At 53.1% G+C, this 21,602-nt stretch overlaps 1 protein-coding gene and 2 long non-coding RNA genes across 3 annotated transcripts; 1 reads left to right on the top strand and 2 right to left on the bottom strand.

The window, feature by feature from the left end:
* Positions 1 to 476: 476 nt before the first annotated feature.
* UPK2 (uroplakin 2) lies at positions 477 to 12,816 on the bottom strand. Its single transcript, XM_030333350.1, has 7 exons — positions 12,754 to 12,816; positions 5,948 to 6,005; positions 2,595 to 3,409; positions 2,017 to 2,151; positions 1,690 to 1,828; positions 1,358 to 1,428; positions 477 to 988 (listed from the first exon to the last, which is right to left on the bottom strand). Exons 3-7 carry the CDS (start codon positions 2,668 to 2,670, stop codon positions 852 to 854), a joined length of 558 nt encoding a protein of 185 aa, XP_030189210.1. The 5' UTR covers positions 2,671 to 3,409; positions 5,948 to 6,005; positions 12,754 to 12,816; the 3' UTR covers positions 477 to 851.
* A 115-nt stretch (positions 12,817 to 12,931) lies between these two features.
* On the top strand, positions 12,932 to 15,316 carry LOC115525605. The gene is made up of 3 exons (XR_003972403.1): positions 12,932 to 13,075; positions 14,980 to 15,109; positions 15,211 to 15,316. It is a non-coding gene; the product is annotated as an uncharacterized LOC115525605 (long non-coding RNA).
* Positions 15,317 to 16,363: 1,047 nt separating this feature from the next.
* Positions 16,364 to 19,841, bottom strand: LOC115526128. Its single transcript, XR_004344194.1, has 3 exons — positions 19,417 to 19,841; positions 17,405 to 17,652; positions 16,364 to 16,950 (listed from the first exon to the last, which is right to left on the bottom strand). It is a non-coding gene; the product is annotated as an uncharacterized LOC115526128 (long non-coding RNA).
* Positions 19,842 to 21,602: the final 1,761 nt, after the last annotated feature.

The following is a 21,602-nucleotide window of genomic DNA, read 5'->3' as shown; positions in this document are numbered from 1 at the left end:
CTCAGGTTACCAGACTGTACCACTGTTGTCCTCCTGTACCCAGGCTTCTTCCATTTCTCTGCCCTCCTCCTAGGTCCCCTCTAAAAATTCTCCATTTCTCCCACCGCCCAGCACCCTGTCTGGGGTCTCAACCTGGTAGCCCTCTCTGGCTCTCCCCAGTCAGAGCCTGCACTCCTTTCCCCAACACTTCCCTTTGCTCCCCAACGCCACACACCCTCAGCCTCTAGACTCACCCACATAGTGCACCACGCCCTGGTTGGGTGGCCTGCTGTGGAGGGGGCAAAACCCACAGCCCACGTGGGCTCTGAGGACTCTTGACTCCTGGCATCTAATCCCGCCCCCCCCCCCCTTCCTGCCTCCTGAGAGGAGCAACTAGGCTGTTCTAGGGGGGGCAGGGAGGGCGGACTGGGAGCCTAAAGGGGATTCGGGGATTCGGTTCCACACAGGTGGAGCACATGAAAGGGAAACACACAGCAGAGGCGGCATCAGACTTTATTCTGGAGACTTCCATCACTGCGGGAGGGGTGAATTGTTGAGGGAGGGGGAGATTAAAGAGGTGAAGTGGAAGGAGCGCCAATTCTGACAAGAGTGGGGGTGAGGGGATGACAGGAAGTGTGGGGAGAAGGTGAGGCACTGGGGACAAGGGGAGGGGCAGAGGGAGGAAAGGGCTCCAGTGAGAGGGGGCAGGGAGGGGAGGTGAAGGCACTGAAAAGGCCAAAGCCTCCAGGTTGAGGTCTGGGAGCAGGCAGCGTTTTCAGGAAAGGAGGCAGGCACAGAGCGCAAAGCCGGGGGCTGGGGACATGGATAGCGTCGCGGACCCTCTGGAGGCCTGCTGCCTGGTGAGGGCCTCCTCACTTTCGGGCGCCCAGTGCCAGGGCGATAATGAAGCCCACGACCAGAAGGAACATGGCGACAGAGAGCAGCACCGTGATGACTACCATGCCCCCCGTCCGGGCCATCCCCAGCCCAATGGATTCCATATTCCTCCCTGTCGGAAGACAGAGCGGGGAGGCCTTCGTGGGCAGGAAGAGCCCCTATCCTGACCCCACGCTCTCCGTCTCATCCAGCCATCCTTCGTCCATTTATTCATCCACCCAGCCAACTGATCCACACATCCATCACGCAAACATTTACGAAGCAGCTCCTATGTTGGTCACTGAGGGTACAGAAATTAATCGGGCACCATCCCGACACGCATAGAACCTTTAGTTTATGAGACGAGCCAACAGGCACTTAAAATGCCAAGGGCTTAGTACGAGGACACAGGTACAAAGAAGCTAAGGGGGCACAGGGAGGGGCAGCCGGGGGATGGGGTGGGAGGGCCAGGGGAGGTTTGGGGGACCCTGATGTTACTTACGAGGCAGCGTGGACATCGGGATCTCTCTACTGGACTCAGTGGATGCCCCCTTCGTCACTAGGTAGGAAACGCTTTTGTAGTGGGGTTTGAGAGAGAGAGTGGAGACTCCTCAGTGATTATCTGGGACTTGGAAGAAGACGGAGCCCAGGCACCCTCCTTCGTAGCCGTGCCCTCCTCCAAGAGAGGCCCCTTCTAGACGCCGTCAGCTGCACCCTCACTTTCTCCGCCAGGCTGACCATATCACCTCCCACCAAATGTTAGGACTCAGCTTCTCTTCCTATCAACCCCCCGCCTCCGCCAACAGGTGCCCCAGGCCTGGATCTGGTACCTACTAGTATTTGGTTCCTGGCGCGAGGTTTGTCACCTGGTATGCACTGAGCCGGGTGACGGTGAAGCCAGCCCCACTGTCCACCACGCTCACCAGCTCCCGGCGCCCACGGCACGGAGGCACCATGAAGCTGGATTTCACCACTGGACAGGAAATCGGGGGTGAGGTCAGGGTCATGTTTCTGGAGGCCCCAAAGAGAAGGGGCAGCAGAGTATGGATGGCTCAAGAGAAAGGTCTACAGGAAGGCAGGAGTGGGAGAAAGGGTGCTGGTGGTGGCCTGGGTAGGGGTCTCTGGGGATTAGGGGGCCACTTTGGGAGGGGGGTAGCAAACCTTTGCTGTCATTGGCTCTCCGGACCATGAGCGTGGCATTGCCCCCTGTGAGGTGACAGGGGGGCAAAGCAACTAGCAGGCTCTCCGTCAGCGCCGGGGACAGCAGACCAGAAACGCTTGAGATGTTGAAGTCTGCTGGGGAGCCAAGAGGGAGTTCGGGGTGGGGGCACGCAATCCCCTTTCCTGGCCCTGACCCCTGGGGGCCATTTCTAAGGATGCAGAGTCCTCCCCTGCCGTGCTGCAGTCCGCCGGCAGAACACGGGCCTTTGCTTGTGTGACCACCAGGTGGCAGGCTTGGGACGCAAAAGCCGGGTCCTCCGCCAAGCGGCCAGATCCTGGGTGTCAGTAGGGGGCAGAGGTCAACCTTACCCCAATCCTTAGCCCTGGGCCCTTCGGCACATCTCTCTGCCTCCTGGGTTTGGAAGAGGACCAGGAGTGTCCCCTGGGCTCAGTGACTGATGCCTGGTCACTGCCATCATCAGCTCCCCACCCCCAACCAGCCAGGCCAGCTCTGCTTTGGGAGCCCTGGAAGGCCCAGTGCCTCCCCTCCCCACACCCCCGCCAGGGAAGGCAGAGACCTGCAGCCCCCAGGGCCAGGACAGTCAGCAGAATCAGGTTCAAGGGCAAGGTCCGGAAGGGCAGTGGGGATGCCATAGCTGGGCTGGGAGCTGGGACAGGTGCTGGCAGGCTGAGGCTTCCTGAGGCAAGTGAGGCCTGGCCCCTGGGGTGGCTGATTTTGTCTTGGGGTGGGAGTGGCTGGAGGGGAATCCTGTCCAACCTGCCCTTTGGGTCCTACAGCCTCAGGGCAGGCCCCCAGACAGGTTTTTCAGGAGGGGGAGCTGGCTCTCAGGTCAGAAGTGGGGATGCCCTGGCTGGATCTTGCTGGCTTAGTCAACTGCAGAGGGGCAGAGTAACTAAAGTGGGAGGCGGAAATCACCCCTTCTTCTGGGACTCCCGCATGTTAGGGCCTGAGTATTCTTGCCTGTGCGTGCATCTGGGGCATGGCCTGTGGAGGACTGGCCCCCTCAGGTATGGGAGTCTTCCCAGGAGTGCAGCGAGTTATGAGATTGCCGTGGCATGCAAGAAAAGGAAAGCAACGCTGAGGGGCTTCTGCCAGGGCCTTGGCCGGGCGAGGATGGGAGGGAAACTGAGGCTGGTAGGAGGGGACGGGGGCAGCAGACCCAGGGGCTCCTCTTCATGGTGTCCACTGAGGCCCAGGTACTGCTGCTCTGGGAGAGGCCGAGGGGTGTGGGTGCCAGGGAGTATGCGAGCCTCCGGGTTCCTCCGGAGAGCTGGGCAGAGGGACGCTAGGGAAGACTTCCAGAGAGACCGGAGGGGTGGCCATCAACCCCATCCAGCAGCGGTGGGCACAGTCAGCCTGGCTCAGCAACCACTGTTGAAACGATTGAGAATAAAGAGGAGAAACAGACCTGGTAAGAGAAAATGAAAAAGAGACACAACTCCTCTGACCGCATCCCCCAGCCCTGTGCTGGATTAGACCGAAGTGAAAGGGGAGTTATAAGCAGAAAGCAAGGAGAGACGAGGAGAAAGTGCCCACTGTGGACATGAGCCAACATACTTATCCCTACAGCCAAGGGGCTGCAGATGTCACAGGCTCCTTTTTGCAGATGTGGAAACAGATTCAGAGAGGAAGTCACCTGTGGGAAGCGGGATACTCCACAGGGAAAGGCCAAGAGCTGTACAGAGAGCGCTGATGTAGGTCTCTGTGCCATGAACTATTCTGTCTTCCCCAGACCCAGAGAAGGGCCAGGGTCCTGTAAGGAAGCAAAGGGTTGGTGGGGCTGTGTCCTTACTCCGATGGTGGGAAGAAGGGTAGGTTCAAAGCCTGGAGTGTGAGCCCGGGGTGGGGGGGTGGGGGTGAGGGTAAAGATAGAACTCACAGACCCAAGCAGAGGGTCAGAGGGTCTCAGACCAGCGCTTCTCCACATTGAATGTGCCTATGAATCACCAGGGATGAGATGCAGTTTCTGATTCAGTGGGTCTGAGGTGAAGCCTGAAAGTCCACATTTCTAACAAGTTTCCAGGTAACATCGATTGATGCTAGTCTGAGAGGCCCACACTTTGAATTGCCAGATGTTCCGTATTGCACCCCGTACACACACACACACACACACACACACACACACACACACACACACACACACACTGGTGGGGATCAGGGGCAGGTGTGTTTCCCCAGTCTCCCAGAACAGGCTGCCTTGGGGTGAAGAACTGAATTCTGTTTTTCCGGCACCTTGGCTTTTGTTCCCTTTTCCATCAGATCCTACCATCATTCTACAAACTGAAAGAGGACTGTTTGCACGTTGAGGAGAACTTCGAACTTCGGAGAGAGGGAAGAAGTAGGTGGTGGCATTCTAGGAGCGAGGGGATCTTCCTGATGCTCGCTCTTCAAATCCCATCACTAACCCGGAAGGCTGTTTATGCTCAGGCTTGGGAGGTATGTCTTCCCATTTCACTCATAAACCAAGAAGCAGAAAGAAGAGGTCGGGTTTCTTGCAGGGTGCGTTGTGTTGGGTCCACATCTAAGCCCCCATCCCATCTGAAATTATGAGTGGGGCAGAGTGGGGTAGGGCAGGGCAGAGCCCTGGCCGGATTTTAAAGGGATAAGAGGGCCCTGTGCCTTTAAGCCCTCCCTTCTCCCTGCAGCCCCCCTTCCCCACCCGGCCCTCCCCAGGTTTCTGGAGGAACTGAGAGTTGCGTCTTCTCCCTGCCCTGCCGAGCTGCTCACTGGCTGCTCTGGAGGCTGTGCTTTGCGGTCTCCATGGAAACCATTAGTTGCTAAGCAACTGGAGCATCATCTGTGCTGAGCTCTCGCATCTAATTATCCCATCACAGCGGCCGAGAAGGGTTTGGGGAGCTGCGAGGAGGGGGAGGCCAAGCGCAGGAGCAAGAGGATAACTCTTTTAGCAGAGCAGATTCATTGACACACGGAAGTCATTTAAAGCCACAGCACCCTGTGCCTCTGGAGGATGTCCTCACGATTTGGAGTAAAGGAACCAGGGCCACAAATGTCTGGAGTTTCTCTCTTGGACCCACACCTCCTAGGCTGTCTCCCCCTCAGATTCTTGATTCTAAACTCATGCAAGTTTTGTCTTCTGCCTCCTTCCTGCCAAGCTCCGTACTCAGGTCAACAAACATTTTATTAAGTACCAGAACTGTGCTAGGCACCAGGTACGCAAAGGCAAAATAAGTTTCTGCCTTCAGGGAGTTCTTAACCTCTCTCTTCTGCCTGGACTAAAAGGTTAGCTCTTAAAGCAGACCTACTCTTTTTGAATTATGGTACTTTTTATCTTTTCTAGAATGTAGTAGTTTTGCAGCCACGGGATCTCAGATGGGAACCCAGCTCTGTCTGGTATACCGATGGTTCTTGCTCCGAATGCCACTCTTCTGCTTGCCAGTCAGCTAAAAACACGTCCACTTGGGGCGCCTGGGTGGCTCAATCAGTTAAGCGTCCCACTTCAGCTCAGGTCAGGATCTCACAGTTCTTGGGTTTGAGCCCCGCATCGGGCTCTGTGCTGACAGCTCGGAGCCTGGAGCCTGCTTTGGATTCTGCGTCTCCCTCTGTCTCTGCCCCTCCCCTGCTCACGCTCTGTCTCTGTCTCAAAAATAAATAAACATTAAAAAATAAAAATAAAAAAAAACCCATGTCCACTTGACTCCATGGGCATGTGAGCCTCTGATGGGGACTATTGTCCTCCTGATGATAGGTGATATCATTTTGAACCTCATTTTTCTCACCTATGAAATGGGAAGACTCATTCCTTCTCAATCATCTAGCAAGATATGACAGGTGTAAAAATGCTTTAAAATTAAGGTGCAGGAGGAATATTGGCCATCACTGTCACAGTCGGTGGGAGCAGACTGGGGGAGTCCCGGGGACTTGGATCGAGAAGTAATATGCAGGGCTTACCAAATGTTGGTCTGATGGGAAACGGTAGGGCCTCAATCCTTGAGATCTGAGGAAAAGGCTGGAAGGAAAGAAAAATCTGTGTGTCATTCAGGGTTGAAAGAGACCTAGATGCTCCTTTATTTTATGTAATGCTCCCTACGATACAACCACTTACCCCAAATCTTCTTCCAGCTTTGTGACCATGTTACCTACCTGAGTACTCTGTTGCAGTTTCCTCCTCTGCAGAAAGGGCCTAAAATCTGTCTCACTGAACCAATATGACCATCACTCAAGCTAATTTATTTAAGAGTGCCTAGCATGATATGTGGTTCAATAAATATTAATTTAAGTAATTCATCTTATCTTCTCCTTTAACCCTTACTGCAGATGAAGTCTAGAGGCTCAGAGGCAATAAATGAGTTTCCTGAGGTCACAGAGCTAGTAGGGAATGAGGTGGGATAGAATTTGATCAGTAGAGCTGCTCAGAATTTGATCAGTAGAGCATGCGACTCTTGATCTCAGAGTCATGAGTTCAAGCCCCACGTTGGGTATGGAACCTACTTAAAATTAATTAATTAAAAGGAAGAAATAGGAATTTGTTTTCCCAATTCTGGCATCGATGCAGGGGGAAATGGTTGGGCAGGAAAGGTAGTGTGAACGGGAAAGTGACGGAGATGTGAGCCAGCTGTTCCTTGTATGCTAAGCATGCCACCGGGGTCCCAGGCACACAGGAACTGCCTGCTCACTCGTGTATTCATTCAGTAAACATCTGTCAAACAACTGCTCAGTGGTAGTTGCCATGATAGGTGAGACACAGAGAGGACAAGAAGCCATTCCTGCTCTCAAGTTGCTGAGTTTTGGAGAATGAACTGGAGGTAGCCTGGCTAAAATAAGTGTAAGAAGATGGGGCGCCTGGGTGGCTCAGTCGGTGAAGCATCCCACTCTTGGTTTTGGCTCCGGTCATGATCTCACAGTTCATGGGTTTCAGCCCCACATCAGGCTATTAGCATGGAGCCTGCTTGGGATTCTCTCTCTCTCTCTCTCTCTCTCTCTCTCTCTCTCTGCCTCTCCCCACTTGAGCTGTCTATGTCAAAAATAAATAATAAACTTAAAAAAAAACACTTTTAATAAAAAAAAGAGAAGTCAGTGGAAGAGGATATTCCAAAAAGGGAACAGCATATGAAAAGGCTCAGGGAAGTGAATTATCCTGACACTTTCTGGGAACCGTGAACAAATACACCTTGGCTAGAAAGAGGTCTTCAAAGATGAGTGGGGACAATACCCCTCGCCAGCAGCTGGGTCACCGGTGGCATTGGATCCTATACTAAGGAGCTTGGTTTTTACCCTAAAGGAAACAGAGAGCCTCTGAGGAGTTCTAATTGTGGAAAGAGCGTTTTGGAAACAGTGTGGGAAGGGATTGGCAGGAGGTAATGGATTGGCATATTGTAGCAGGGTTAGTCTGTGTGACCAATAGAATTCAGCAGGGGCAATGGTCACTTCTGAGGCTAGATCATAAAAGGACTCGCACCTTCCTCTTGCTCTCTCTTGGACTGTTCACTCTGGAAGGCATAGGAGCACCCCTATGGGGAGGTCCCTATGGCAAAGGATTGAGGCCTCCTGCCAACATCCAGCATGGAACCGAAGCCTCTAGACAAGAGCCATGAGAATAAGCAAGCTTGGAAACAGATCCTCTAGCCCCAGTCAAGCCTTCGGATGACTGTGGTCCAGGTCAACATCTTCACTGCACCTTCATAAGATACTCAGCCAGAACTTCCCAGCTAAGTCTTTCCTGATTCCTGACTCTCAGAATAATATTTGTTCTCACAGGCTGCTAAGTTTGGGGGTACGTTGTTATGTAGTAATAGACAACTAATACAAAGGGGAGGACGGAGAAATGTCCACTGGGCTTGGCATCTTGAAGGACACACATCCTTCGGGGCAGCTTCCTGTAGGTGAGGAAGACAGAAGCCAGACTGCAAGAGTCTAGAGATGACCGGGAGGGGAGAAGCAGAGGTAAAACAAAGGAAGGCAAGGAGACAAGGAAGGAGAGGGGAGTTTGGGATTCAGAAAAGGCTCACCTGCTGTGTTTTTAAAGGTAAAGGGGCACCTGGGTGGCTCAGTGGGTAAGCCTCCAACTTCGATTCAGGCCATGATCTTGCAGTTTGTGGGGTCAAGCCCCACATGGGGCACTGTCCTGACAGTGCAGAGCCTGCTGGGGATCCTCTGTCTTCCTTTCTCTCTGCCCCTCCCCTGCTCGTTCTCTCTCTTTCTCTCTCTCAAAAATAAATCAAGAAGCATCAAGAAGAAAAAAAAAGGTAAAGACGTAGGGGAGAGAGGGGTGTGACTGGAGGAGGGAGAAAATGGGGTTCAGATCAGAGGTGGAGTCATTAGCCTTTGGCCATAGGAGTGACACTCTCAAAGCAGAGAGAAACTAATGGGGCAACAAGGGAGAGAAATGTGATACTTTTGTGGAGAGAGGGTGGGGGGAGAACCACAGGAGGAGTCAAGAAGCAAATTAAGGGAGCTTGTCCTGATGGCTCCACTTTCTCTGGGAAGTAGGAAACTCAGTGGGGAGAAGGGCTTGGGGCCTGAAGAGGGGTGAGAGTTTGAGTAGCTATTTGTGGGAAGAGGAGGACACAGCTACCAGGGGCCTTGAGGAAGGCTGTTTGGTGGCTGTGGCCCAGCTGAGCTTGGGGACCACTGGTCTTCAGGGGCACTGGCTGCATTAGTCAGGGTTCTCTGGAGAAACAGAGCCGACAGGATGTGTATATATATAGAGAGAGAGGTTTATTTTAAGGAATTGGCTCATGTGATCGTGGAGGCTTGGCAAATCCACAGTCTAAAGGGGGAGGCAGGCAGGCTGGAGACCCAGGAAAGAGTTGCAGTTGGAGTCCAAAGGTGATCTACCAACAGAAATCCTTCTTTGTGGGGCAGGCGAGAGGGGAAGTCAGTCTTTGTTTGTTCAGGGCCTTCAACTGATTGGATGAGGCCCACCACACCATGGGATAATCTGCCTTCCCTCAAAATGCACTGATTTGAATGTTAATCTTGCCCCAAAAAACATCTTCACAGAGCCATCCAGAATAACATTTCACAAAATATCTGAGCACCGTGGCACCGTCAAGTTGACACATAAAACTAACCGTCACACTAACTTTGACATTTGGGGAGTTTTTCAAATTACACAACAGCTTGAGTGCAGAAATGATACAACTGTCAGGTTGTCCAGACTCAAGGCACGGAAAGTTGAGGGTATTGGCGAGCCCGAAGGGTTGGAGAACAAGATGGGGCTAGTTACAGAAAGGAGTGACTGGATGTGCCAGGAAGTGGGGCGCTGAGGGGTGAGGTCAAGGTCGAATGAAGCATGCATGGGCTTGTGGACGGGGACAGGAGGGAGAGTGGCGGCCATCCAGGTGGCTGCTGGGGAGAGAAAGCCGAGGCCCTCACTGCAGCTGGATGGATCACAACATTGTGAGGTCGGACAGGGGCTGTGGACCCCTGGGGCCAGGCAGGTAACCAAATCAGTAAAACAAGGTGAGTGAAACTGAACAACATACATCTTTGAGGCCAACTTTGCCACTGGGTGCCCCAGATGGTGTCATCTGGGACAGGGTGTCGGAAGGGGAGTGGTGTTTTGCCAGTGAGCAAGGAGGAAGCATATTTGAGGCTGAAGGGATAGAGGCTGCAGGGTTGTCAAAGCAGAGGGGTTCCCTGTAGCCAGTGGGGCAGAGCCTGGCAAGGAGGGATGGCAGTGGAAGGGGAGGGACGGGAGGAGCAGATCTAAAGAAGCAGATCTTCTGGGCAACCGCCCTGCAAAGGCCTGGCCCACCATGTTTTTCAGACTGCCAGGAGCCCCTGACAGGGTTTAAGCAGGGAAGTGGCAAAATTCAGTATTGTAGGAAAGGCGGAGGCTTGACTGCGGGGTAATTAAGCCTCTCCTTAGGCCTGAAGGAGAGCTAATCGACCCAGGAAATAATAGTGGCCCGAATGAATATGAATTAATTTATTCAATAAATGTTTCTTACGTGCCTTTGTACCAGTCACTGTGCTAAGTACCGGGCATTCAGAGGTGAGTACGATTGCTCTCCCGGAAAATTATGGTATAATGGGAGATACTGAAGAGTCCACTATTTCACTACAGCAGGATTTCAGTAGAAAAAGTAACGCTAACAGCTATTATTTATCGAGTGTTTACCACATGTCAGGCAGTGCACTAAGTCCTTCCTATATTTTCTTGCTTAATCCTCAGAGCTAACTCTGTGGGTGGCTACTGTTATTGTCCTCATTGTATTCATGAGGAAACTAAGGTCAGAGACGCTAAATGACTTGCCAGAGAGACTCCTCACTGAAAGGGTAACTTACATGGGCTTGGGCAGTCCTGGAGGGCTTCCTGGAGGAAGTAGTAAATAAGCGAAGATCTGAAAGTTGAGTAGGCATTAGCAGGGCGAAGGTGGAGGGAGGAAGGAGCGAGAGGGGAGATTGTTCTAGGCTGAAAGAGCTGCAAATGCTCATTAAGCGACTGGAGGTTTAAAGTGGAATTTGATGGAGGGCACCTGGGTGGCTCAGTCAGTTAAGTCTGACTCTTGATCTCAGCTCAGGTCTTGATCTCAGGGTTGTGAGTTCAAACCCCACGCTCAGCACCACGCTGGCATGAAGCCTACTTAAAAAAAAAAAAAAAAAGAGGGGCGCCTGGGTGACTCAGTCAGTTAAGCGTCCGACTTCTTCGGCTCAGGTCACAATCTCACGGTCCGTGAGTTCTCCATGAGTTCGAGCCCTGCGTTGGGCTCTGTGCTGACAGCTCAGAGCCTGGAGCCTGCTTCAGATTCTGTGTCTCCCTCTCTCTGACCCTCCCCCGCTCGTGCTCTTTCTCTGTCTCAAAAATAAAAATAAACATTAAAAAAAAAAGAGTGAGGGGCGCCTGGGTGGCGCAGTCGGTTAAGCGTCCGACTTCAGCCAGGTCACGATCTCACGCTCCGTGAGTTCGAGCCCCGCGTCAGGCTCTGGGCTGATGGCTCAGAGCCTGGAGCCTGCTTCCGATTCTGTGTCTCCCTCTCTCTCTCTGCCCCTCCCCCGTTCATGCTCTGTCTCTCTCTGTCCCAAAAAATAAATAAACGTTGAAAAAAAAAAATTAAAAAAAAAAAAAGAGTGGAATTTGGGGAAGTCACTGGAGAAGCAGCCAGGACCAGATGAAGAGCTTTGTAAGCCCGTTTAAAGAATTTTAATTTTTCTCCTAAGGATACAAAGAAGCCCTTGAAGGATTAAAACTGGAGAGTGTCATGATCAAATTTGTATCTTATAAAGATGATTTTCGTTGTACTGTAGAGATTGTGTTGGATGAGTGGTTGGGAGATATTTGAGATGTCTCTTGACACACTGTTGAGATACAATTCTGGGCAAGAAATGACCGAAGAGAAAATTCTAAGGTGACGGTTTGGCTGGGAGGGCTATGGGGCGGGGTGGGGAGCAGGGTGAAGGATGCCTCCCAGGCTGTGGCTTGGGCAGCTGGGTGGATGGCGGCACCCTCACCAGCTGGGGTGCAGGTGGTGGTGGGAGGAGGTTTTTCTGGGAGGGGCTGGAGATCTGCGATTCCCGGTCTGGACCTCAGGAGGGCTGTGGGCCCTGGTGTGACAGCTGCAGCCTGGGGGAGGAGCACGGCCCAGTGAGAGGACAAGAGCAAGGACAGAGCCTGGGGAACACCACTAGGGTCAAAGGCAAAGAGGAGCCTGCCAAAGAGACTGAGAAGCTTCCCTAGAAGAAAAAAGAAAAGAGCCAGGAGGGAGTGGTGTCCCAGGTCCCCAAAGAATGCTTCCAGGACCCGTGGCCCACAGCAAACTGGTTCATAGGGCACCAGAGAGATTCGAAGTGTGCTCCTTGGCTTTGGCAAGTAGAAGTCATGGAGATTGCTTCAGTCTGGGAGCGAGGGTGTGTGGATGAGGACAACGGGGCTGGACAAGAGGGTGTTGAAGGACTGGCTGTCTGGGTGGAGCTGGGTCTGGGGTTCAGGGAAGGGCCAAGGCACCAGACGGCCTCGGGAGGGCAGGTGTGAAAGAGGAGGGTAGGAGTTGTGGGGGGGGGGGGACTCCCTTCCACCCGTTCTTTTACCTCAGGCCGGGTCCCCTTCTAGTTGTCTGTAGAAACCTAACATGGGCAGGGGAAGGAGGTCAGGAGGGCTTCCCGGGATAAATAGGTGGAGAGTGAAGGGGTGAGCGGGTCTGGGTCAGTCTTCCCTGGGTCACGTCTGCAGAGGAAGGCGTTCTATCCCCTCACCCCCCTCTACAGGGGTGAGGGGCAGAGACCTGGGAACTCAAACCCAGCGAACCGGTCGGGGGGGGGGGGGGGGGGCAACAGAATTGTGACCTTTAGCCCCTCTTGGGGTCCAGCTAATTTCTGCCCCACCCCCCACCCCCAGCAACTTCCGGGTTAGGCTGTGGCTCCAGCCAATCCCCAGAGAGAACAGGGAGGTGTTTCAAGGTGGCCACTAGAAGGAAAAGCAAGGCGGTGGGAAGGGGTCAGAATCCTCTGGAACCCCACTCCACCCTCGGGCAGGGAGGGGTAGTCTTGGCACGGCTACCCAAGGTCACAGCCCTGAACTCTGCCTTCTCCCATCTCCTCAGGCCCTGTTTGATATGCACATCAGATCCGGTGCCCTTTACAAAACTGTTATTTGTACAGCCGCCCGAGGGAGGGGGAGGGAGACAGCCCCCCTCCCTCCCCCCTCCCCCCCCCCCCCCCCCCCCCCCCCCCCGCCGCCGCCGCCGCCACCACATAGCCACTTCCACTTGCAGGGACCTGCAATCAAACACCAGCCCCCAGTCACACTCACTCACCAGCTCAGACGCTGCAAGCCTGAGTGCTCCCCACTGGGCCTTGCTGGAAGTTTCTCCTCAGCTCTGCCGGAAACGCCTGCCTCAGAGCTTCCCCTCAGCCCCACAGTCCTCTCCCCCTCAGCCCTTCCTCCCCACTCCCCTAGCCCTGAGCTCTGAGCTCCCCTGCGCCTCCCACTTAGCCTGGAGGCCGTGCTGGCTGTGGCACATTTGCCTCAAGTGTCCCCAATTCTCTGTCTCTAGGAATGGAGCTCGAGCCTTGAACGGGGCCTCCCCCCAGCACCTCCCATCCTGGCCTGAGGGGGCGGAAAGCGGGCCGCGAAGGGTAGGCAGGGGGCTCGGAGGACAGAAAATGGCTTTGGAGCAGATGGGCCAGCTAGGCGGCGGCCACTTTCCAGCTTGGGGCCTTGGTCTGGGTTTCCTGTCTGCCGGTGGGGGGGGCGCCCCTAGCCCACGGGGCTGCGGTGAGGCCCCGGATGAAACAAGGCACGAGGTGCCCAACACCGTGCGGGGCACACAGTAGGTTCTTAACACAAGTCCCCTCCCCCAGCTTCACTTGGGGGCTGCGAGGAGGAAGACGTGGGGAGGACAGAAAGTAGGGTGGGTGGAGCAGGTTGTCCCAGAGCCAGTGAGGCACGCTGAGGTGGGGGGGAGGGGGGGGTACAGATCTGTGCCAGCCCAGGCTGGAGAGGAGGGGAGAAAGTGCCAGAGCCCTGGGCCCCTCCCATGCTTGTGTCCCCACGGTCCTCCCTGGGCTGGCCTCTGGGAGGCCTCTCAGGAAGGCGGTCCTCACGCTGCGGGAGGGCTGCTGGGGCCGGCCAGCGGGGGTGGGGGGCACTGCCTCTGGGTCTTGAGCGACCCCCTCCCCGTTCCCCCAACTCATAATCCGATTGATATTCCTACTCCCTCCTCTGGACCCGTCACCATGGCAACAGTTTTCTCAGTTGCACTTCATCAGTTTCTCGGCAAATCTTTTTTTCTGCCCCCTCCTTCGGTCTCTCTTTTTCTCCTCCATCAGCCCGCATTTCTACCTACTCATGGTGCCCACCTTGCCCTGCCTGTCCCAGCTTCTGTGTTTCTCACTCGCTCTCCATTTGTCCCCACCCGCTTCCGTCCAAATCTCTCTCTACAGGTCCCCTCCCGTCTCTCCCTTTTCCAGCCCATGATTGTAGCAACAAGCTAGAGTCCGTTGACCAGATAAGAACTCATGTCCTTCTGATATCAGGGCCGAGAAGCAGAAAGGCCTGGAGGGACAGGGTTCGGGTCCCAGCGGGCCCTGGACTGAGGCCCATGATACAAAGGTGAATGTGAGGTCGAGTTTTTCCGGTTCAGCTCTGACAGGTGGGGGGTGGGGGTGGGGAGGGAAATCAGCGTGGCTCTGGGGTGTCCTGTAGGCTAGTGTTGTCGGTTCGATTCCCACCTTCCCACCTCACCCTCAGAGACCTGACCCAATGGCTACAGCTACCAGGGTGCTTCCGAAACACCTAACCTTCCCTCTGACTTCTTCTGCACACAGTTCCCCTTAAATCTCTCCACCCGCTCGTTGGTGATACCCCCCTGGGATGTCCTACTATCGTGCCAACTTCCACCACTCTAAACACGAACCCTTCTATTTTTTTTTTAATTTTTAATGTTTATTTTTGAGAGACAGACGGAGCATGAGCGGGGGAGGGGCAGAGACAGAGGGAGACGCAGAATCCGAAGCAGGCTCTAGGCTCCCAGCTGTCAGCACAGAGCCCCGAAGCGGGGCTCGAACTCACGGACCGTGAGTTCATGACCTGAGCCAAAGTTGGACACTTGGAGCCACCCAGACGCCCCTGAACCCTTCTTCCCTAATCCATTTCCTCTCTTTGTGCTCCCGTGTCTCCTCTCTGTCATTCTCCACACACGTAGCCAGAATCCAAGGTGAATCACTTCTCCTTTTGAAATGTCACCCAGATCCACTTCCAGCGCTCCGCCATTTCGTATATATTGCCCTAGACCAAGCATCCAGTCAATCTGGGCCTCACCAGAGGCTCATTTTACACTTGGGTTTTTTACTTGGGCCTATCATAAATTTGCCACCCCTACCCGCCCCCGCCCGCCTCCCACCCCCCCGCCGAAACTAAGCCTGTTCTAAACACGACTTTCTTCTCTCCTCCTTCCTTCTCCTGCTTTTTCTTCTTAGTTTATTGAGAGCCTTTTATGTATGAGGCTTTTCATATATATCATCTCACTTAATCTCCACAGTCGAGGAGGCGTTATCCCATACTACAAGAGAAGAAATTGATGTTCTGAGTGGTTAAAGTAATTTGCTCAAAGTTCTACAGCGAGAAAGCGATCGAGCTGAGATTCAGCTTCAGATGTGCAGAGTTCCAAAGTTGGTGTTTTATTTTTTGCTACATCAACCTGTTGCCATAAGACTCTTGTGCTCAAAAACCTTCTGAATCTATTTTCTTATTCTTTCTTTACATGTTGGAGGCTCATTACCATCTGACTCCATCCCACCTACAAAACCATGTATCATCGTCTCAGTGTGACACAGACTGGTATCAACCAGGAGGACAACTGTGTCATTTAGAGTTTTGTCTTCATCTCTGTCCCGTTAAATATTTTTTATCATTATCTGATATGAAAACGTAGTAGCACATTTCACACATATAGCCCTGGAAGGATAGTAAACACTTTGAAGGACAAGATAAGGATCCCCCAATCGTCTCCATGCGTAGAATGTCAGGCCAACTTAACAAGATGAAATGATCAAAGGTCCGTGTAAGACCTCAGCATTGTACAATGGTGAGGCTTAGAAGCAGTTCACGTGAAAAAAAGAAAAAAAAAGAAAAAAGAAAAAGAAAAGAAAAAAGAAAAAGCAGTTCGGGTGAAACAGAATCACAGAAATGAGGGGTTTAGTAAGTTCAGTCTGAGTCATCAGCATGATATGGTTGCCAAAAGTAAATTCAATTTTAGGTCGTATTAATAGAGATACGGTATTTGGAATAAAGGAGAGGATTGACAGCCTTGCTTGACTCTAAATTGGCCAGGTGTTATCATGGGAGTGAGGGTTTATTGAACTGGGAATATTTAGGTTGGGTAGGAGGAGAAGAGTCAGGAGTCATTGAAGCTCAAATAAGTGAAGGGTTATCATGAGGAGGAAGAACTAGTCTTACATTTTGTGACCCGAGGAGGTAGCGCGTGCGGACTAATAAGTAAAGACCACTGGGAGAGAGTTCAGCTCAAAGGAAGGAAAAACAAATGCTCGTTCATAGGGCTGCCTGGCTGGCTCAGTCAGTAGAGCATATGACTCTTGATCTCAGGGTTGTAAGTTCAAGCCCCATGTTGGGCCTAGACTTACTTTAAATACATGAAATAACTTTAATTAAAACCAAAAGCCAGGGTCACCTCGGTGGCTCAGTCGGTTAAGTGAATGTCTGACTCATCATTTCGGCTCAGGTCATGATCTCATGGTTCATGAGATCAAGCCCCACATGGGGCTCTGTGCTGACAGCATGAAGGCTGCTTGGGATTCTCTCTTTCTCCCTGCCCCTATTGGTGCACAAGCGCTCGCTCTCTCTCTCTCTCTCTCTCTCTCTCTCTCTCAAAATAAAGAAATAAACTTAAAAAGAAAACCCACAAATGTTCATAAATGGAACTGGCTTCCTTGGGAGACAGTAAGTTTCCCACGGCTGGAGGTGTTCAAGAAGACGGTGATTGATCCCCTGCTTGCCAGGGCTGTTAGCTGAGCATCAGAAAGAACCTGAACTAGGTAGTTGTTCTTTGTTGAGGCCCCTTCCCACCCAGATCTGTGATTCCATTGCTTTTCTTCTTTCTGTGCCCCTTACTAAGCCCTTGCCCTCCCCTGGACCTGAGGTCAATCTCCTCTTTCTCCACAGGTCTCCCCGAGGATGCCGCGCTGATCACATCAGGTCCACATCTTTTAATTATTTAGCAACGTTTATTGCGTTTTAACTGTCTCCACCTCATAAGCTCCTTGAGGGCAGGTGCCTGTTAGAGGATCAAAACTTATCCATCATTGACTGTTCTCAGCCTCCCTCTGCCTCCCCTCTCCCTGCCCCCACCCCAAGATAATTTTATCCCTCACCTGTTGTTGGAAATCTTGTCTAGGCCCACTCAGTTCCAGGGCTTTTGTGATACAGAGAACTGGAGGAATAGCTGGGGAGAAACAGGAGGCAGGAACCAAGCAGCTTCCTTGTGTGTTAGAATCTGGGTAACGGGTGAAAGAAAGGGAAAATAATGAAGCCTGACAGGCTAAGCCAGTCCATACGCTAAGGAGAAGAGAGCGGGCAAAGAGAGGCAGAAAAGCTGTGTTGACTCCAGAGGACAGAGAGAGAGGCAGAGAGACAGGTAGCTGCTGCAAGGTGTAGCAGAAAAGGGGGAAGGGAATTTTAACAAGCGGGCTTGTAGGTCATGAACTGCAGCAGCCCGAAGAGATACAAGTGAAAATTGGGATTCCTTGTTGAAATTATTTTTGGTTGTGGGAAATTAGTTGGCGGGATCGCAGAATAGATTCAGGTTTCGTTTCCTGCAACTTCCGCGGGGTCCAGCACAGTGCGAGGGTGTGGGCACCCCGTGAGGCGGTACCCTAGTCCCAGCAGACGGGGTCCCGAGGCTGCGGGATTCTGCGAAACAGACTGGATCGTGAAGCTTCTTCCCTTACCTCAGAGTTACGTCTTGTAAAAACATTTCCTCATCTGGGACTTCAAGTTGCAAGTACCCTAGCAATTAGAAGGGGTTATGGGTCTTGACAGATGGAGAAGATAAGGCCCCCGGAAGTCCATCACAGAGCGGTTTCTGGAAGTCACAGAGCAGGCTTTAGGCCCTGCTGGGACTGAGGATATGCCTCGTTCAGGGGGTTGTCCGCAATCCAGGGGTGCCATTTTTCCCTTGGGCCAGAGAGTTCCGTGCCTGTAAAGACACTCATGATGAGACAGAAAAGGGGGCATGGGGGTGCCTGGGGCATCTGGGCACCCCTCCCTGAGTTCAGAGCTCTGCACCAGGCTCTGGGGGATGTCCAGATAAGAAGGCCAAGCCTGCCTTCCCAGATCTCGTGGCCTCCCAGGGAAATGAGCCAGACACAGGAAGAAGTCCAATGGAAAGTTGGAAGCAAATGCTACAGTGGTGTGGTGGAAAGGGTCTGGACTGGGAATCAGGAGGCCTGGGCATCGCTTCTAGCCGTTGCTCACCAGCCACGTGGTGTGGGGCAAGTCCTTTCACCACTCTGGGCCTCAGTTTCCTTACTTGGGAACATTCTATCTCCTAAAAACAAAAGCTCTGGAGTGCTACACTTGAGAGCAAATTAATGCGGCAACTAAATGTATCCTATGTGTGCTCCCTGCCCCCATGCTCGCTCCTCCCAGCACCGTCTTAGAAAGGCTCATGCCTTCAGTTGATGGCAGAAATTAAATGTTCCCAGCACTCAGAACTGCCAGGCGATGGGCTCCTGGGTGACTCAGTCGTTTAAGTGGCCAGCTCTTGTTTTCGGCTCAGGTCATGATCTCACAGGTTTGTGAGTTCAAGCCCCATGTCAGACTCTGTGCTGATAGCGTGGAGCGTGCTTGGGATTCTCTCTCCTCTCTCTCTCTCTCTCTCAAAAATAAATAGGGTGTGTCTGGGTGGCTCAGTCAATTAAATGTCCGATTTCAGCTCAGGTCACAATCTCACAGTTTGTGAGTTCGAGCCCCACGTCCGGCTCTGTGCTGACAGCTCAGAGCCTGGAGCCTGCTTCCGATTCTGTGTCTCCCTCTCTCTCTGCCCCTCCCCCGTCGTGGTCTGTCTCTCAAAAATGAATGAACGTTGTTATAAAAAAAATTAAAATAAACATTGAAGGAGAAAAAAAAACCTGCCAGTCAACGTGTACGGTGAGGGGTAGGAGGTGGCTTTCTCTGGGCCCCTGCTTGTGGTAGCCTCTCCTGGGCTTCTGAATGCTGCTATCCCTCCCCAAGCCCACCAGAGCTAAGTGAGTATTTCTCTCTTAACTAACCAAGCCTTCTATTTAATTGCTATCTTCCTGATAAAGAGCCTGAAGATAAACCCCAACCCTCTTGATTTCCATTTGAAAAAACTAAGGCCCAGAGACTGGGTGTGACTAGGCCAAGGTCACATACTCTAGATTCTCAGGTTAGTCCTCTTTCTTTTGGGACTTGGAAAATTTATTAGAAATAGGTTGTTTGGGGGAGAGCTGGCTGGCTCGGTCGGTAGAGCGTGCGACTCTTGATCTTGGGGTTGTGGGCTCTTAAAAGATAAAATCTCAAAAAAAGTCAGAAAAATAAAAAATAAAATCTTAAAAAAAAAATTTTTTTTTAATGTTTTATTTATTTTTGAGACAGAGAGAGACAGAGCATGAGTGGGGGAGGGTTAGAGAGAGAGGGAGACACAGAATCCGAAGCAGGCTCCAGGCTCTGAGCTGTGGGCATAGAGCCCGATGCGGGGCTCGAACTCACAGACGGTGAGATCGTGACCTGAGCCGAAGTCGGAAGCTCAACTGACTGAGCCACCCAGGCGCCCCCAAAAATAAAATCTTAAAAAAGAAATGGGTTGTTTGGGAGTGCAGCCTTAGAGATCCCCCCCCCCCCCCCCCCCGCCATAACATCTGGTGAGGTCCCTTGTTGGAATCCTGTTCTATCTTTAGGCCTCCAGTGAGATGTACTGTTCACCTGGGCGGAACCACACCTTAGGCTAGAGTAAGTCTCAGCTCAGATGTTGCTCCCAAGCCGGAAACTTTCCAGACTCCCAAGTCCAGGATAGGTGTCTCTCCGAGATGCTCCCCAAGGCTTCATGACAATGAACTGAGATCACTTGTTCACTTATCCGTCCCCACCTAGACTGCAGGCTCTGAGGGTGACACATCTGTCTTGTTCCCCAACACATACTCATCGTCTCATCCAGTGCCCAGCGCATAGTAGGTCCTGAAAAATGGTTTTTGAATGAATAAGTCCATGGGTTGGTCAGAGAAGGATTCCAGGAGGAAAAGGGAAATGTTGAGTCAGTCAGGGTCCCTGTGTGCATGAAGTGCCCATAGAAAAAGGAATTCTCGGGGCGCCCAGGTGGCTCAGTCGGCCTGACTCTTCATTTCGGCTCAGGTCACGAGTTGGGCTCTGGCAGTGAGCTCGGAGCCTGCTTGGGATTCTCTCTTTCTCTCTCTGCCCCTCCTGCCCCTTCCATGCATGCACTTTCTGTCTCTCTCTCTCCAAAACAAATAAACATGAAAAAGAAAGAGAAAGAAAGAAAGAAAGAAAGACAGACAGACAGACAGTCTTAGAGGATAATGGGAAATGGGGAGAGGGAGGGAAGTGAGCCAATTGAAAGGAACAGCAAAAAAGAAGGAAGGAAGCCGGCAAGAACAAGGCCTTCAATAACCTGGAAGGGCTTGGGGTGGAGGGGAGGAAGGGTCTCAAGCCCTGAGGGGGATAAGGGGAAGCAGTTGTGGGCACCTAGAATCCCTCAAGAGGGATTCTTTTATGAGGAGAAACCCAGAGGGCCACTTGGCTGGAGGGGAGGGAAGCTAAGGTGTGCCAGGGTAGCTGGTAGGAGCTCCGAAGCCTGACTACAGGTTTGAATATGATGCTGGGGTCCAGAGGGAATGGGAGTTCTGGGAAGGCTGGGGGCACAAGAAGAAAAAGAAGGTGAGGAGCAGCGCCCCACGACTGACCTCCTCTATTAGGTTGAGACAGAGCCTATGTCTTCACTCCCCCCTCCCTTTTCCAGGTCCCTGGGCACCTGAGACCTGCGAGTGGAGTCCCCGAGGGCAAAGATCTGGAAGTGGCTGAGGCAGCCCGCTGAGTGAGGGGGACATGGCAGGGCCTGTGGGAGTTCCCTGCTTCCACGAGCTCTCCCAGAGGATTCTCTTTCCCTCCGGAAGTGTTCTTCGCGCAGGAGGAGTCCTCTAACTGTCTGCAAAGTCTTTCCACCCATCCCCACCGGCGCGGCGCGCAGCTTCCGCCTGCAACTGCTAGGCCAGATCTAGCCACCAGGGGGCAAAAAAGCGGCCCCTCGGTCGGTGTCCCTCCACGTCCCCACCCACACACACCTGAGGGCCAAGATGGGCGGTGCCTCACCTGGCTCTCACACGGAGTCGGCTAGCTCCGTTAACCCCTTCCTGCCTGGCCTGGTTTACTTTGCTCGGGCAGAGCCATTCAGAGCCGAACTGGAAGGCAAATCTGATGGCGCAGGGGGTGTTGCCCGAGAAAGGGGCTAGGGTGGAGGTGAAGTCAGGGTTTCCAGTGACTCAGGCCCCTGTTCCAGCCGGGGCTGGCGGAGGCTACCATTCCCTGCCTCAGTTGGGCAGCTACCTCCGCAGAAAGGTGAAGGAGCCCCCTGGAGGCAAAAGAGGCACGGGTTGCGGTCACCCGCGCTGGGCCTCACAGAGGATACAGAGAATGCTGGGGCAGCCACAGAACCCAGACTTCCGGGTTCTCACGAGCCTTCTGTCGGCCGGGGACCTTTGTAACGACTGGTGGGTCGGGTAGTGGGGGGAGGGCAGCCGAAGAGTGGAGGGAGAGACACAGAGGACTGGGGTGGCGGGAGTGTAGACGGTTAAGATTTGGCAGCAGAATGGGCCAGATTACGCAGCTCTCGGGTGCCGGGTTTTGTGTATCTCTCCTCGAGTACCAGGCAACCTTCCAGGGCTCTGACCAGCCCAGATCCCGAGACTGCGTTCCGGGCCACAAGGTGTTAAACAGTGGTGGGAGTGGGGTCCGGAGTCTCCTCCCTCCTCCCTCCCAGCGTCACCACCTCGGAGTCCACCAGGCTGGCACTCAAGGAGTTAAGTCTGCCCGCAATCTGCAAGACTGGAGCCGGGGAGGGGGAGGAGGGGGGGGCGAGGAGAGGGGGAGTGGAGGAGAAGGGGGAAACAGACT

The sequence above is a fragment of the Lynx canadensis genome, chromosome D1 (assembly GCF_007474595.2).
Source record: "Lynx canadensis isolate LIC74 chromosome D1, mLynCan4.pri.v2, whole genome shotgun sequence".
NCBI lineage: Eukaryota > Metazoa > Chordata > Mammalia > Carnivora > Felidae > Lynx > Lynx canadensis.
The sequence above is the reverse complement of the archived record's forward strand: the minus strand, read 5'-3'. Positions and strand labels throughout refer to the sequence as shown.

Coding starts and splice junctions, on each gene's coding strand:
- UPK2 (XM_030333350.1), bottom strand. CDS start 2,670: ATGGCATCCCCACTGCCCTTCCGGACCTTGCCCTTGAACCTGATTCTG. Junction 2,152..2,594: donor CCTGGCCCTGGGGGCTGCAG/GTCTCTGCCTTC, acceptor TTGGCTCCCCAG/CAGACTTCAACATCTCAAGC. Junction 989..1,357: donor CCCGATGTCCACGCTGCCTC/GTAAGTAACATC, acceptor GTCTTCCGACAG/GGAGGAATATGGAATCCATT.